This window comes from Sciurus vulgaris (assembly GCF_902686455.1).
Source record: "Sciurus vulgaris genome assembly, chromosome: 4".
NCBI lineage: Eukaryota > Metazoa > Chordata > Mammalia > Rodentia > Sciuridae > Sciurus > Sciurus vulgaris.
Genome location: NC_136464.1, coordinates 24,548,218 through 24,565,841, shown reverse-complemented (window position 1 = coordinate 24,565,841; position 17,624 = coordinate 24,548,218). Strand labels below are relative to the sequence as shown.

At 44.7% G+C, this 17,624-nt stretch overlaps 1 protein-coding gene and 1 pseudogene across 3 annotated transcripts in view; one reads left to right on the top strand and one right to left on the bottom strand.

The window, feature by feature from the left end:
- The window catches only part of SORCS3 (sortilin related VPS10 domain containing receptor 3), a 582,251-nt gene that overhangs the window by 253,759 nt on the left and 310,868 nt on the right, over positions 1-17,624 (top strand). For both annotated transcript variants that reach the window (XM_079135987.1, XM_079135988.1), the window contains exon 3: positions 1,725-1,824. In XM_079135987.1, coding sequence (XP_078992113.1) covers positions 1,725-1,824 — 100 coding nt within the window. The remainder of the gene's footprint in view (positions 1-1,724; positions 1,825-17,624) is intronic.
- LOC306660198 (large ribosomal subunit protein uL29-like) lies at positions 6,825-12,698 on the bottom strand (annotated as a pseudogene). Its single transcript has 2 exons — positions 12,283-12,698; positions 6,825-6,926 (listed from the first exon to the last, which is right to left on the bottom strand). The product of its transcript is annotated as a large ribosomal subunit protein uL29-like (transcript).

Below are 17,624 nucleotides of genomic sequence, written 5' to 3'. Positions count from 1 at the left end.
ATAAATGAACAAATGCCTTTTAATTTTTATTTTGTTTCAACATTTCAGTCATTTCTGTTTACTGCATTCTGTCAGGAGTTTTCCTTTTATTCTTTTTTTTAATAAAAAATTACATTTTTATTCATTTATTTAGTTTTTGCATCCTCACGAGTGCCATGTGAGATTAAATTATTCCCACCTTTCAGGTAAGAACCTAAGACTCCAGTAGGTTAAGTGACTTGTATCTGGTCATGCAACCAGATAGCTGCAGATCTAGGGATGCAAAGGGATTTTGCTGCAGCCAATGTTTGCACACTCCCTTCTTGTCCTAGTGTGAGTTTGTCCTGTGATTGGGGAAATAGAACATCAAGGAAATAATCATGACATGGTTGTAGAGTTAGGAAAGAGGCATATAAAGTACACCCTGAATGCAGGACGGGGGAAATGTGCTGGTGGAGAAGAGAGATGAGTGGTATAGGAAGAGGATTAGGGAAGCCTTGACAGGGAATGTGGGCATTCCAGCTGGGCCCAAAGACAAGGAATTTGCCAGAATGTTTGGAGGTGGAGATAAGTCATGATGTAGTTCTGCTACTAGTCTTCTTGAGCTACACTGTGGCCCAAAGTAGGATCAGAGTAGAGATCTAAGGTGGTTAAAGGCTCAATGAAAGGGCAAGGAGCATTGTTTCCTAGAGCTGATGCCCACCTCCTGGGGAAGCTCAGCGCCAGGGTCGGGAGATTGATCCAGAATGCAGATGCTCACATGACAAACTAAGTTGGCCTCTAAAGCCTGAGTTGGAAAAGTGTCTCAAGTTGAGTCAAGGAAGGTAACAACAGAAAGGAGGTGGGAAGCTGAAGACAAGGGTGGTCTGGAAAGTGGGAGGTGTGTGGTGGATGGGAGGGGGCAAGGTGGAAAGTGTGGTTGGATCAGTGGCCACTCACGTCCCACCATTTGGCACCTTTTCTTCCTTCTCCACCAGAGGAGGGCAGGATGGAAGAGAAAGAACCAGCAGAAGTTTGCCTGCCTTTGCTCTAGGAGCCTTTACCTGTATTTTCAGCAGTGAGACCAGTCCACTAGAAATTAGGCTCAAAGGAGGAGCAGGTAGCCTGCAGGATAACTAGAATGATGACCCACTGGAAGCAATCCATGTCGTTGGCTTTTCACCCTGGACCACAGTTGCTCCTGAAGGTCTAAAGCATCAGACCTTCTGCCCAGTGGGGTCTTATTTGGCCATTGGACTGCACAAAGTCTTGAGCGCTTCCTGCTTCTCTGAGGGACCCCTTGCTTCAGGATTGGAAGACGAGTTGTGAGGTTGGTTGCACGCAAGTGACCTCGGGAGACAGTCTGGCCTCTTTTCCTGGGGCCTCCACTCAATGCCCTTGTATAGAGGGCTGGTTGAAGGGAATTTGTGCCCCTGCTCAGAACTCTATAGAGAGCCATGGAGTGAGCCTCATGGGAGGCAGGCAGTCTCCAGTGGCTCCTTTTACTTACAACTTCACAAAGGGACAAAAGTAGGTCTCTGTGAAAGGCTGGGAGTGAAGCGGAGCAGGCTCAGGTAGTAAGCAGGTGCATTAGTCTAATTGCTCTTCTCAAATTAATGGGGCTTTTCATCTCGGAAGAACACTTTTAAGCACTCATGTGATTTGGGAACAAAGATACAGGTCAGGGGACAGCCTGGCTCCCCTTTAAACACAAACCCCATTTGATAAAACAATCTCTCCCTTTCTTTTTTTCTCTTTTACTGCAGGTCAACAGATTACGGCACCACCTATGAAAAGCTGAATGACAAAGTGGGTTTAAAGACTGTCCTCAGTTACCTCTACGTCAATCCCACCAACAAAAGAAAGGTAAGAGGCAGGTCAGAAGGCCCTGGGCTCTCCTGCTGCTTAGGGCCAGGAGTTAAGAAAAAGCCCAGTAACCATGGAATCACTTATAGAGTACCTGATTTATATGCTCAGAACTTCACACAGTATAATTCTAAGAGCCTGCATAGGAATAATATTAATAGCAGCAGTAGCAGTATAGCCACCAGTGAAATTATATAGCCATGTTAAGGGTTCTCCTGTGCCAGGCTCATTGCTAAGTGCTTTGTATGTCTTTTCTCATTTGTGCTAACAAGGAATCTATGGAGTAGAAATGATTCTTATCCCACTTTACAGGTAAAGAAACTGAAGCTCAGAGACAATAAGTACACTCTAGCTTGACTCAGACAGTGGTAAGTAGCAGATCTAGAATTCAAGCATGAGCCCACTGGACTCTGGTTGAGTCTTTGTATAGTCTCCACCTTGGTCTAGTTTCTGGGAGAAACTTATTCATGGGGAGCCCCTTCCTGCCAGAGGAAGGAGAGGTGGCTTCTGAATCTGCAACTTCATCCTGAGCTACTTCTGAGCCAGAGGACAGTACTGGTTCCCTGGATTCTTTGCTTCTTTCTTTTTGACTAGCAACCAGGGTGAAATCATGTAGGGCCAGGTTTTGGCCATGGGGTCCTATGAGGAGGGATAGACCTGAATTCCATGGAACAATGATTGGTTATAGCAATCAAATTCATGTATTGAATCTGGGTAAACATGATCTTTCCCAGCTAGGAAAACTCTACTGTTTAGAAATTTAGGCAGACCTGCACCAAAATGACCATGTAAAGATCAAAAATTGTACCTTCAGGCATTCCTCTTGCAATTCAACCTGCATTTCCCAGTAGCTTTTAAAACCCTTCCTCCTTCCAGTTAAGCTCAGGAGTGAACTTCCACACACATCCCAGATCCCTGATTCCAACATGGTAGAGTCCAGGCTGTGACTGAGAATGATCACTTATGCAGTTCAGCATGGATCAGCTCTGACTCAGACCCTTAGCATCTTAACATACACTCCATCTCTTCTCTCCTTAGTGCCCCTAAATACCCACAGCAAGGAGAGGAAGCAGAATTGCTGGCTCCTGGTTCAACACTGGTGATTGATATCCCAGAGGTCCAGCCAGCTCCAGGGCTTCCCAGACCCCCCAGGTTGTGCCCACTGGCCAAATGCCAAAGCCTTGGTTATTTTATTAGGATGGCTGTGAAGGCCCCTGTTACTGAGTTTGGTCAAGCTCTTAGTTTTCTGTGTCCCAAAGGGTTGCCATGTTCACATTTTCAGTCTTGTTACTTGAGTTATTGGATTTAGAGCTGGAAGGGATTATACATTTCATCTATTCCAGTGGTTATTAACAGGTTTTGAACTGTGACCATTTTGCAAATGTGAGACAAGTTCTAGGCTCCTCTTAGAAACTTGGCTCTGCCCCTAAATTTTTCATATATTTTGAGGAGTCTGTGAACACCCCAAATTGCACCCATGAGTCCAAGATGTCCATGGAGTCTCAGATAAGGCTCATTCATCTAGGCTGGGGGTGGTGGCACACACCTGTAATCCCAGCAGCGGGGGAAGCTGAGGCAGGAAGATCACAAGTTAAAGAGAAGCCTCAGCAACTTAGTAAGCTCCTAAGTGACTTAGGGGGATCCTGTCTCAAAATGCAAAAATAAATACATAAATAAATAAAAAAGGTGGGGCCTGGGATGTGGCTCAGTAATAAAGCACCTCTAGATTAAATCTCCAGTACCAAAAGAAAAAAAAAAAATGTCTATGATAACAGGCTTATTTTACAGATGAGAAAACCAAAGGCAGAAATGTCCACATGGCCAGGTAGAAAAAAGAAGCAGGATCTGAACCCAGGACTCTTGCATGCTCAGCACAGTGTTATTCACATTGGCCCATACTTTGTACCTTTTCCTTCTACATAGTGGTAGCCCAAAGGGGTCAAAACTGCTTTGTGATCTGGAACCAACAGTTGGCAGCAATGTAGGATGGGCACGTGTTGAAAGTTAGCTGAATTAAGCCAGTGATACTCTGTATTCATTCTCTCTCCACCTTCTCTCCTCATGGAGGAGGAGGCTGACCACCCAGGTTACTTAACTGATCAGTGAGCTCCTCTCATGACTCCCACTCTCATTTTTCTCCCATCCCTTCACTAGTGACTTGGGGTCAAATAGAGTCCCAGTGGGTGTGTGCTTTTTTTGGTGGAGCAGGAACTGGGTATTTGGCACATGGAGGATGCCCACTAGCACTGATCTCTGACCTCTATTTGGACAACAAGAAGACTAGTCATATTTTCATGGAGGTGATGGATCAGCTGTCTTGGCAAGGATTTTTCTCAGTGACATAGGTAGGGTCATACCTGCTCACATCTATTTTGGTTTCCATCTGTCATGTGTGTTGCCTTTTGGAAACTATCACAATGGTGTCTCTTGGGGTCTTTTGTCCTTTTCTTTTGCTCCTGACTGTGAACTCTCCTTGGCACAACATTGAAGTTCTTGGAAGTGAGAGAGAGGAAGGGCAGGTAAAGTCAGGTGCTGTGGTTTGGAAATCACCAGCACAGAAATGCCATCCCCATTTGTCCTTCCCAGAGGTGACAACCAGGCCATAGGCTCTCCTAAGCAATTTCTCACAGGGATTATTTCCCAGTAAACAGAATTCAGTTCTATTTCACTTGTCTAATCTGAGCAACATCACTGAAGTACAGCTCACTGCCACCTAGGAGGCACTGCCACCCAGAAAGCTGAAAGTACACACACACACACACACACACACACACACACACACACACACACACACTCGTTCACTCAGATTGGGGAGAGACAAATGACAGACTGATGCTATGGACTTCTTTTTTTAAATATAGCAACAGAAATTAATGTTCATAAGGCTCCTGTGTGATACTGAAGTACTTTCTGAATCATCCAAGGAAAGATGAAATTAGATTTGTTTCGTTGCGCCAAGTGGCTTAGATTGTATTTGGAACCTCAGGATGTGAATGACACACACATTCTACACTATGGCTTCCTCTTAGAGTGTTGATTTTAGCAGAACTCCCCTTTCTCAAGCCTCTTCTGCAAAATGACAGGCTGATAGAAATGAAAATGCTTCCTTTATTAATTGAGAACTTTGCATCATTATGATTGTATAGTGCATTTAAAAAAAATATTTCCTTCTTATGTTTATCTGGAAGGGTAAACCTGTGGTCACCTGGATTCTTTTCTGAGCTTGCATGAAGCAAGAGTCTTTTGATTCTTTCAATACCCAAATTATCTTTAGCTCCCCGTGTTCACTAGCCAGCTAATGGCAGTGGGCTCCAGCAGATTTTTCAGTTAATCTTGTGGAAGCACTTGCTTTTCACCTAATGAGTTATTTATTTAACAGATGGCTGCTGCTTTCCTTGGAGGCTATGAATACATCAGATGAGATCTGTTGCCCCTGGCAAAACAGTAAATTGTGCTTGTATTTATATAGTTGCTCCCAAAGCTAACTGTTGACTTTTTTTAACACTTTCTTTTTGACAACATAAAAATCTCCAAATACAGATTGTTAATAAGCCATTAGGTAGAAACAGAAGTGTTTACTTGTGTATAGTTTCTTTCCACCAGTAATACTTTTAGTTAGCAAGAGCAGCACCTACTTTACTAAACTCCTTTTAGGAGGTTTATCTACATTGTTCTCTAATCTCTCAGCCACTTTAGAAAGCAGGAATGATAAGGAAATGGACTCTGGTAAATTACTCCAGGGCTCTATTACCATACATGATGGAACTACAACAGCTTTCCCAGTGGGGTTTGTGGGGGACAAATTAATCAAGATACATTGGATAATTCTGGGCTTCCTTAAGGGAGTTCTGATGTGGGCTAGTGGCACTGTCTTTCTCACAGACGAGAACAGGATGTGTTATTTTATCATATTTCTAAATGAGGGTATTGATATGAAATGCCCAGAGCTTCTCCAGTTGGAGTTGTCCTAGGTCATCCTGTGGAGTGGTGGCATCAGCATTATTTTAATGACCTTGACCCGGCCTGACTGTATTTGATGTGACTTCTGCAACACTGGCTTGTTGCCTTTCTCTGATCATCGGCCAATTAGCTCATCCCCTGGGTTTGAGCCCAACTTTGTTAAGGGAACCCAGCATTTCTGGATGTTTCTGAGCTTGGCACTTTGAAGATAAAGAGCAGTGTATTAGTTCTGGAAGCAGGAGTGTGTAGGGTTTGTATCCCAGAGGAAGGGCCTTGCTATGATGGAGGCTGACCAGTTCCTTCTCCTTGAAGGTGATAAACATCTGTGGGTCCAAAGAATTCGTGACTGATGTTTGAGTCTTGTCCTCAGATTCATGCAGAATGGCAAGTGTCAGCATCAAGTCTGTGTTACCAGAGCTGTGGTTTAGACAGTCAGGCTGAGAGCTGTGTGCCTTGACCAGGTAGGGGTTTGACTCCCAGGGGTGAATCTGTTTGAGTAAGGATCCATGCAGGCATGTTGTGGTCTCTTTGCTCTGGCTCAAAGGCAACTGCCACCTGCAGCTTGGAAACAATGTGTTAGAACCGCGGAGAGAATGCACGGGTCTGACAGCCAAGGAGTGCGACCAGAGTGCTGCAGAGTGGAAGTATGTTACCTCTGGACTCAGGTTGGGGGTTGCCCAGTCTTGCCATAGGTTAGAATAATGCCTTCTTTTTACTGAGCTCTGATAAGTTCCAGGCATAGTGCTCAGTGCATTACTATATACTCTTTTTTAAAAGAACATTGGTTTTACTATGTACTCTCAAGTTTCACAGTTAGTCCCTTGAGCCTGTAGCTTTATCCCCCTTTGGCAGCTGAGGAAACTGAGGTGCAACAGGTAACCCACTTGCCTTTTGTGAAACTCCTGGTAAAATGGGGGTCCAGGATTCTCATTCACCACTCTGACTGTGGGAGTTGGCTGCCACAGCACAGGTACCAAGAGCAGGTGAGTTTCAGTCATCCTGCTATTAGGAGTCACCTGTTGCCTGACATCTTCTGCTCATTAGTGATAGCGGATTAGCAGCTTCTCAGAGGAGGGAGGGAGTGTGAGATCCTCCATTCCTAATTGATTTGCCATGAGAAAGATAATTACTTCCAGGCAACCCTGCAGAAATACAATGGGAATTACCAGTCAGATTTCGCCCATGAGCAAGCCTGCTCTGCCAAGCTGTTGACGGAGCGCCGTGTGTGGGGTCGGCGCTGGGTGTTGCCCATGTGCTTCTCCAGGTACGGCATTGAAACCCTGAGCTCTCTTTAACACCTCAGGGAAACCTCTGAACAAAACATAACACAGAATTTTAAAATATTGGACTCCCGCTTTCCCTGACCTATGTCTCCCAGGATTGTTGGAGGGTCAGGGAGAGTAAACAGCAGGCTAGTACTCCTTCCACTCACAGATATTAAAGTCTCTTACACTAAGGCAATGCAGGGGAAAAATGAATGTGGAGCGGTGATTTGAGGCTGTTAAGCAATCTGTTACGTGTGTGGCTCTGAGCAGAGTGTTTTGAGGGGGAGTTTTGGGCTTTCAGAAACGTGCAATCCACCTGGGCAGACAAGATGCACATGGGGAAACATCCACGTATGTAGACCTGTAGCCTCAGGTCCAGGGCATGCAGGGGCTGAGGGTGTGGGCCAGGCAGGGACTTGAGCAGCCCTTCCACAAAGGGACTTCCACCATAAAGTTCCAAACAGCCACTGTCATGTGAAAAAGAGGGCCTGGTGTAGCCAGTTATTATTAATATTCTGTTCTAATTTTAATAAGAGGTTTCTATATAGATTTTGATATGAAATTTCCATATTTTGAAATATTTTCAATAGATGAGGATGCAGAGATCAGGATTTGGGGTCTGGAAGGCCTACATCAATCCCATATTCTGGGTCATAAATCAGTCTCTGGGTGAAAGGTTGGTATTTACAAAGTGTTCTTTAGGGCCAAAGGATAACATGCAAGACTTGCTTGCTGGGCACGGTCACTGATTGGTCCTCCTTGGGTGGTGCTGGCATCATGATTACAGACTGGAATCCAGGCCCCCCACGGGCCCTGCTACCTGCCTGAGCCTCTGGCACTGACCACAGGGAGCTACCCCTCCAGTGCCCAGCTGCCTGCTTCCAACTTCAGTGGCGAGGATGCAGGTTCAAGAGCCTTTGGACTTTCAGGAACCTCGCATCCTACCTTGACCCGGAGGCACGTTGCCACCTTCTCTTTTCCATCTTCTTCCCTGCCTCTTAAAACCAAACCTGCCGCCTGCCTCTGAAAGATTGATTGTTCCACTGATGGAGAGAAATGGTCCCACTCTTGTTAATTCACAGCCATCTCGTTTTTCTTGCCTCATAAATTAACATAGTTACCAAGAGGCTAGAGCAATGTGTCAGGAGATGTGTTCAGAGGAAAATGTGTGAAAAGAAGTGAAGGAAGAAAAGAATGGTACTTGGATCAAACCTCCTTTGTTTACGGATTCCAAACCTATATCTTTTTCTTCTTGGCATGTCCACCACCTCCCCTGATCCCCCAAAGGGAAAGAATCAGACCTCATCAGGGGCTAAGAAGTCAGAAGAAAGGAGGATCAATAAGGGAAAGACACTTGGTTCAGAAGTTTCCATCCGCCTTTGCGAGTGTGACCTAGTGATGGAGAGGCCATGAAGCCTGGTTCGATTCAAACTAATCACTTAAAGGAAAAGGAATCTAGAGTAATTCTTGGAAATTCACTCTTTAGTCACAAAGTCCCTTTCTCAGCAAATATATGTATGTGGCTCCCTGTATAAATTACTGCAGCATACTCTAGCCAAGAATTTATTTAAAGACTCATTAAAATGATTACTAGTTTTTTCTTTTGCATTTTATTTGAAAATGGGGAGAATATAAACCTGTAGCCTGGCTTTTCTCCAAAGTGCCCTTTAGGATTGCATTGAATATATCATATTTTTAAGAATAAAGATAGAATTTGCACTAACAGTATCCATGCATTTAAGAGGAATAATAAAAATAACCACTTACTATACTTATTAGGAGTTTGACCAGTTATTTTTTATTTGATTTTTATCGATTTTAGGTTTTATGTGTATCTGTATACATGTGTTTCTATATGTGTATAGAAAAATTTCAACTAAAGAGTATTATGGAAACTTCAGAGCCAAAAAGTAAGGAAAGAAAACCCTTGCCAAACTCTGGTTTGAGCTGAAGCAAGAATGTAAAAGACATTTGCTGGCTTGTGTATCTGCTGGTCTCATTTCACTGCTGGGTCATTTGATTAACTTCATTGCTCAATGAGCCTATGAAGAAGGGATTGCCATTCTGGGGTAGATGTCACCCAGGTCACAGGGTAATGACCAGGGCAGAGTTGGTAACAGGACAGGGAGACAAAGGGACCTGTGGGCAGCAACTACTAACCAGACACGGGGACCGGGGCTCATTCCAAGTCGGACATGAGAAAGATCAATAACCCAAAGGAGAGGGTGTCAAACTGTATTGAGGGAGAAGATAGCAAACCAAAACCTGGTCCCCAGTGGAGATCATGGGAATTCCATACCTTGAAGGCCCTTGACAGGAAGGCAGCACATCTCCATCGAAAGAATGGATATGGCACTGAGCTTGAAGAAAGATGGCATCCTGTGGCATAAGCAGAGCCTGTTAAAGGTGGAGGCAAAATGAAGCAGACTTTGGAAGGAAGTTTGGGATTTGGAGAAGGAGAGAGAAGAAAGAAAAATCCCATAGGTGAATGAGGGCAGGGAAGTTTTAGTGGGCATGTTGGAATTAATAATTACAAGTTGGAGGAGAGATCCAGCAGGGCTCAGCAGTGTAGGTCACCCAAAGCTTGGGGCTGGTGTAGGTACTCGGGGAAGAAGGCGTGAGGAGTCCTAGTGGGCTTCGGAGGAGGGGCTTCTTAGCACCAGGGCTATGTGTAAGGAAGGTTGGCAACAGCCTCCTGGACTGGGAGGAGCCCCAGTGAAGCATCCCACCCACCCTGTCTTCCTCCTGCTCCACCCTCACTGGACCTTCTGGGTGTGTTTCCTGAGCAGCACAGACAAAAGCAATTTTAGCACAGAGTTTGAGAAGGCAGGGTGTTGTGTTCTTCCTAATGTTCTGGCGCACACTTATATAGCAAATGGATCTCACTGCCCCTGAGGTAGATATCGCTGTATTGAAAACACCACCACCACCAGAGAAAGAAATGACTCTATTTTTTCTTCCTTGGTGAGCTCAACCAAGCAGAGAGATTGCTACTGGCAAGCATGCCTTGCCCCTGGGCCTGTCCCCCCATTACCGGCCCAAGGTCAGAATGATGGAAGTCGGCCCCAAGCACACATGCTGCTGGTGAGCATGTCTGGCTAATGAGGGGCAAGCATCCTGGGAGCCACAGGTCTGCCAAATGGCTCAGAGGCAGGTTTGGAGCCAGCAAGTCTCTTCCCCCCCCATCAGGGTCTGGGCTGGTGGTGCAGACTGTGACTCTGGCCTCTATGATGAATGGAGGCCTGAGTTGGTGCCAGCAGTCCCATGTGGAGGGTCTCCTGAGAGCAGATGTGGACAGTCAGCCCTGACATTCCACAGCACGAGTTTAACTCAGAGAAATGGCTCAGACTGTCTTGTGATGACCAAACAGAGGAAAGAAATGATCTAGATAGAATGAAAGTGTGAGAAGTGCACATGGTTATCTCCCCTACTGGGCTGCCAAAGATGGGAAAGAGCGGTGGTCAGTTTAGAACTTGTTAGCCATTTCTGGTTCCTTGCTAGTGCTCAGCCAGGTGGGAATGAGGTGGAAGAAAGAGCTTTACAGTGCATCCCATACCTCATTGTGTGACCTCGAAAGTATTATTTAACTTGTCTAAACCTTAGTCTTCTTTGCTGCAAATGGGAATCTTCTTATTACTACTATTATTTTAAACAGCTATAAGAATTAAATAATGCAATGCAGATAGAAGGCCTGACACAGAGAAGGTGCTCTGCCCAGAAATTTGACTTCCTTTTCCCCAGTTAAATGCACCTGTCTGGCTTTCTCCTCTGCTGAATGATGTCTCCATTGCCAGGCCCCTTGTACCTATTTATCTGCCATCAGGCAAATGAAAAGTTGCCCCCTCTGCTTCTTTCTATTTCATTCTCTATCTACCCTTCTCAGGAATCCATTAATGGTTTATATCTCATATAATTTAAAAAGATGGTCGCCAAGCCCTGTGTAGTGTGTGCAAAGCAAGTTTCTACCTATCTTCTCCCAAGCTCCATTAGGCAGGTAGAGCTGGTAGGACAGGAACTCATATCTGGGGTCTGTCTGCTCCAGACCCCAGACAGCCCCTCCACTATTGAATGCCCATGGTAACTAACTTCCACCTGTGGATTCGCATCAGATTCATTGCTCCTTCTTGAAGTACAGATTATCCTTCTTGACAGCACATGTTTATGGATCTTCTTGTGGGATGGAAGGCACTGTGCAGGCATTTAAGACCTGGACAGGCAGACATATTTAAGTGGTTGTTCATCTGGGAGTGAGAACTAGGAGAGAGCTGGTGGCTGGAGACCTGAGGGACTGCAGGCAGCAACTACTAACCAGACATGGGGACCAGGGGCTCATTCCAAGTTGGAAATGAGAAAGATCAATAATTGTTAGCATATATTGAGAACTTTTCTCATACTAAAGGCATGCAGGTAAATGCTTCTGTCCTCATTATACAAGAGAGAAAGAGAAAGAGACAGAGATGGAAGAAACAGAGAAAGAGGCCTCTGGAGGCAAGAAGACTCAGCCCTCCCACTGGGCAGCAGCCAGACTGGGGCACCAGGCTGATTGCCTGTCTTTGGAGCAATATGCTCTTAACACTGTCTTCTTGGCTTCCCATGGCATTGATGAGTACCCTGACCTTCCAGAGCCTCTTTCTTTACATATCTATAAAAGGAGGCTAGATATGGAAATGGATGTACTTCCTTCTAATCCAATAGTGCTCTGGTCCTGTGCTAAGAAGTTATGAAAAATGTTCCCTGCTGAGAAAAGATGTCCAAGGTACTACTGAGTGTTTTTAATCATAGGACAAACAATTGAGTGTGGTGAATAGTGGCAGTAAATGGCCTGTGGGGAAAGCTTCAGCCTTCAGTAATTGGCTAGAGCGAATGACATGCTCTGGCATTTTTACTTGGCAGCCCTACAGGGAGCAGGCTGGCTGGGTTCTGGAGGGTCACTTTCCACTTGGTCAGGCTGTATAGTGAGTGAGGCTGCTGTATAGTGATCCTGGCTCTGTCTCTTAGAAGTTATGGCCTGGGCACATTATTAAGCATTTCCAAGCTTCTCTTTCCTCATCTGTGCAATCAGGGTGATACTAGCACCACCCTAGGCTGGTGGGAGGATTCGATGAGAAACATTTGCAAATGCTTAGCGGTGATGACCATGGTACCCAGCTAGTTAATAATACTTAGTACTATTCTTTTTTTTTTTTTTTTGCCAGTTTTCTTGTTTTATTGTGCCGTGACCCTCAGGCTTGACCGCGTACTTGCGCAGAGGGTGCAGCTGCTCTTTCGGCTGCTGCTTCCTGGTCTTTAGGTTTTCCTCGTGCTTGTTGAGCTGGCGGCGCATAGCTCATGTCTTCTTGGACCGCAGGTCCAGGGGTTTGTATTTTCTTGCCCTTGTAGAATTCCCTGAGGTTTTCTTTTCGAGTCTGGTTAATGATGGTAAGAACACGGGCGATGGATTTGCGGACAACTTGGTTCTTAAGAGAGCTTAGACGCCGCAACACCTGTTACTTTGGCGACGCGTAGTTGGGACAGCTCTACTTTCAGGTCGTCCAGCTGTTTCAGCAGTTCCTCTTTCTTCTTGCCGCGAAGGTCCTGAGCCTTCATCTGGCCAGGCTGGGCCACCAGCACACCGTGCAGAAGGAAACACGCAGGGACCTGCCGCGCCATCTCCCGGGTTCAGCCCGGCAGAGAAGACCGGAGTCGGGCTGCGCTGCGTGCCGTCCTGCGCCGGGGCCCCTAACCGCCGCAGGTGGATGAGATGCGGGTGCTCAGCCCATGCCCCCAATTTTAGCCCCAGCAGTGCGGTCCACAGCGACCACATGGCGCCGGATTCTCTCGCTCTCACTATAGCTGCCAGTACCATCTTATCATCATCATAATCTCAGGATAATGAGTCACTATGAAGAAGGAATTATTTCATGTAAGATCTGCCCATTTATGATGGACACTCAGCCTGGACACTTGTGACTCTCTCTTGGCATCCAGTGGTCTGTTTGGAGAAGTATGGAGCAGGCAGGTGACTCCAAGTTTGTTGGGTTCAAAGCTCCCATTTCACAGATGAAGAGACCAAAACCCAGTTGGGGGAGCCACTTATCAAGGTTTCGTAGCCACAGGGTAAACTGTGGTCTTGGAAATCAGATTTCTGCCTTTGAGCTTAGGCCTCTTCCTATGAGATTACACAGAAAGACACTGCGCAGCATAGGCAGACCCCAGCAGAAGACAAGGACAGCTAAGAGCTGCAGAAGACAGTGACAGCTAGGAACTTTGAGGTGCTTCCTACTTTGCCCAGTAAGCCTAGAGTTTCCAGGACACTGGAATTACAAGAGACCAGGTCAAGCTTTCACGTTGGCCCTGTTGGGGAACCTACCCAAGGGCATGTGATCATGGATAAATAAGATCCCCAAAGACAAGTAGGACTCAGAGCAGCAAGATATAAAGAAAGACTGAGTCAAGTTGAGGATGGAGAAAATCTCCAAATTGGAGATCTACTTAAACACAATATAAAGAAAGACTGAGTCAAGGTTGAGGATGGAGAAAATCTCCAAATTGGAGATCTACTTAAACACAGAGGGTGGGAAAAGGCCCCAAACAGGAAGACCAACCTGATGGTAAGAGACTGCAGAAATGGGAACCAAGTCAGGCCATAGAGAGCAAGGCAGGCCCAGACCCAGGGCTTAGGACTAGGACTGTGAGGTCATTGACACATTTTGCTTATGGGGAAGGTAGCAGAGAGGCACTTGACTGATTAAAGGAGCCAAGTGGGACCAGAAAAGAAGGACAGTCACATAAGAAGAGTAGCAGAGAGATAGGATGCAATTATCCAAAGTGGTGTTTGGCCTGAACCTCAGCTCTTCAATCATCCCAGAGGAGGCAGCGGAACACATATGCACGAAAGATTCCCTGACTCCACTCTGGACCTTTGGAGAGGATGAAACTGATAGTGGAGCAGAAACTGAGCACACAGATTCGTTTTGGAAACCAGACTTGGAAAAAATGGAACACTGGCTTCCTGGTCTCAGCTACCCCACCTTAATCGCAGATCATGGGGCATTAGCATTCCAGAGCTCAAGGGAGACCAGCCTTGCAGACACAAGGCTGTAAAAAGTTATTTCTTTGAGATTTTTGGCATTAATGGCTTCTTGACATGTCTGTCTGGAAAACTCGTCTGACTTCAGCTGGACCCTAAGCCATATTGTAAATGGTTTGGGGCGCTGGTGACACACTCTTCTCTTGAGTAGCTATCGGAATTATTGCTTTTCAGTCTCCCAGCTGCTTGCCTTTGGGCCTGAGCATGTTGAGTTTACCATGAAGTCTCAGGGCAAGTATTTGGGGTCTGAACCCTCATTGGAAATGAGGAAGGAAGGAAGGATGAGGAAGTGGACTGCCACTCAGTTATCCTTTTAAAAATGATACAGTCAGAACTTTACATTTATCTTCAGGAATTGTCATTTTGATCATGTCAGTCCTTGCTCAGGAACCTTGAATTGCTCTCCAGTGTCCATGGGAGAAAGTCTACACAATTCATCTGGTAGAGTGGATGATCCTGAGCTTACCTGTCCAGGCTTTTCTTTGCCCTGCTCAGTAGCATCCCTTCTGTGCCATTGGACAAGTTTTAATTGCTCCAAACCTTTGGCCATTTTTCTTTCAAAGGGGATCATACCTCCTTACACCAGCTGGGATGCTTTGACTCTAAGTCATACAGAAAACCCTGCTACACTTGGCAGAAACAGGGGAAATGTATTACTTCTCATGATAAAGTTTAAAGGCAAGTAGCTGCAGGTAGATAAACTTTGATTCAAAGACATTGTCAAGGACAAGGTTCTTTGCCTTTTTCTTTTCTTTGGTCCTTGTCCTCAGGCTGATTTATATATGATGTATATGTTATGGATGGGATTGTTGCAGAGGGTCTAGCATCATACCTAGAAATGAAAACATCTGGAATAACAAGACAGCTCATTTTTAAATGAAGTAGGGCTTTCCAGAAGCCCATCACTCCCAGCAGTGTGTCCTGCCCAGGCTAGGATTTGCCCTGCTGGCTGAGGGAGTCAATGTAGGGCCAAGCACACATGCACATGGAGTGGGATACTGCAACAAAATAAGTGTTCTGTTAGGAAGGAAAAAGGAGTGACACAGATAGAAGTTGTGTTGGTGACAAATGAAGCCTGCCAGACTGCCTCTTGGGGTCTTTTGAGCATCAGTGAGATAAGCCATGTAAATCTTGCAAATGTTAGCATCTTTCCTATTTCCTGTCTTTGTGTCTTGCCTCTCACTGGTAAATGTGCACTCTACCTACACAATCTTATTCTTCTTTCAACATTTGGCTTCAATCTTCCTTTCTCCATGGAATTTTCCACTGCAATATCTTATCCCTCATTTTTTTTTTTTTTTTTCCTAAATAGAGTTGCTTCTCCCAATTCCTGAAACTCTGTAGCAGCCTATGGATTAATTGCATTAGATAACCTAAGGGAACTTAAAGCATACTGGATCCTAGAACTTACGTACCCCATGCCCCTCTCTCTGACTAACAGGCCTCTTATCTTGGTTCTATATGGCTGGAGAAGATTTGGGATATGTGTGAGACAAGAGGTCTTTTAGGCCTTTGTCATGGACAGTTAGGTTTGGAATAATGTCTATAAGAACATAACTTCTGGGCTTCTTCACCTCCTTCAGATAGTGGATTGCTTTTCAAGTCCTTTGGTGTGGAGTTGGGACTGTTTTTTTGGGTCCCTGAGTTTTACAGCCTAACAGACAGGCTGGGCACATGTATGGTATCAGTAGTTTTAACAATTATTGTGTTTTTAATGAGTCTTTTGAGTGACAGATATTTAAAAAATTTTTTTTCCCAATTTTTTTGTGATCATGCAGGTAAGTGCACTCATTCTGTCTACATAGAAACCTCTAGTTGTTTTGGAATGAACCCACCGTTTGACCCAGCTATCCCACTCCTTGGCCTATACCCAAAGGACTTAAAATCAGCATACTACAGAGATACAGCCACATCAATGTTCATAGCTGCTCAATTCACAATAGCCAGATTGTGGAACCAACCTAGATGTCCTTCAATTGATGAATGGATAAAGAAACTGTGGTATATATATACAATGGAATATTACTCAGTTATAAAGAATAATAAAATTATGGCATTTGCAGGCAAATGGATGAAATTGGAGAATATCATGCTAAGTGAGATAAGCCAATCTCAAAAATCCAAAAGGCGAATGATCTCACTGATAAGCGGATGATGACACATAATGGGGGGTGGGAGGGGGGCAAGAATGGAGGAAGGAGGGACTGTATAGAGGGAAAAGAGGGATGGGAGGGGTGGGGGGAGGAAAAATAACAGAAAATGACTCAAACATCATTACCCTATGTAAATGTATGATTACGCAAATGGTATGCTGTCACTCCATGTACAAACAGAAACAACATGTATCCCATTTGTTTACAATAAAAATAAATTAAAATTAAAAAAAAAGAAACCTCTAGTTTTTAAAACTTAAAACCAAAAGTTTGCTGGCTTACGCCTCTGCTACTTCCTGCCAAAGAGCTGGACAGATCTGCCTCTGTATACTGTGTTCCAGGCTTGCTGACTGGCATTTGCAACCTGCTTTGGTGGTTAGCATTGATTTAGAAGGCCTGAGGATGGTTTCTTTTCAGCTTGTAGAAATAGAAGAGGTCAAAATCAAGTTCGTATTACCTCTGAAAGCAGCCAAGACTGAGAAAGCACACTTTTTGCACCTCTTTCTACCAGGATGATCTTAGCAGTACGTCACAGCACTTCAGTTAGAATTGCAGGGAGCTGATGGAGATTCCGAGCAGAACATTCAGGTAGTACATGAGCATTGTCTGTGCTGATGGAAAATGACTGAGGGGCACTAATAAGGAATAGTAAGTAACAGCCTGTAGCATACTTATTGTATACCAGGACACAGGTAATTAATTAATACTTTTTTTTTTTTTTTTTTGCGGTGCTGGGGATTGAACCCAGGGCCACGATTAATTCTTAAAGTAGTCCTTTGATCCTTGTTAGCTAATACTATAATTACCCCCATTTTTCAGTTGTTCAAAATAAGACTGAGAGAGGTTTAACACTCTTTAGAAAGTTGGTGACCTAGGTTTGAAACGAAGTTTAACTCAGGATTCTTTACTGGAACCCACTATACTCTACTGAGTTCTAGAAAACATGTATCATTGTTTTCAAAGGGCTTGGGATTGATTTTATTGATTCTCAACTCTGGCTGCCCTTCAGAATTACCTGGAGGAATTTTAAAACATACCCACTAGGCCTTACCTAAGGAACTATTTAAACATACCTAAGTTGGGGTCCTGGATTTACACAGGTTGAGTATCCCTTGTCCAAAATGCTTAGGCCCAGAAGGGTTTGGATTTCAGGTTTCTTTCTGGTTTTGAGATACTTGCTTATTTAGTACATAATGAATTATTTGGGGGATGGGACCTAATTTTAAATTGGAAATTTATCTGTGTTTTATATATATCTCATACAGACAGCCCTGAAGGAAATCTATGCAATAGTTTATCACATGCCTGGTGTTGGACCATGACTGCAAGAAGTTGGTGTGGAATTTTCCACTT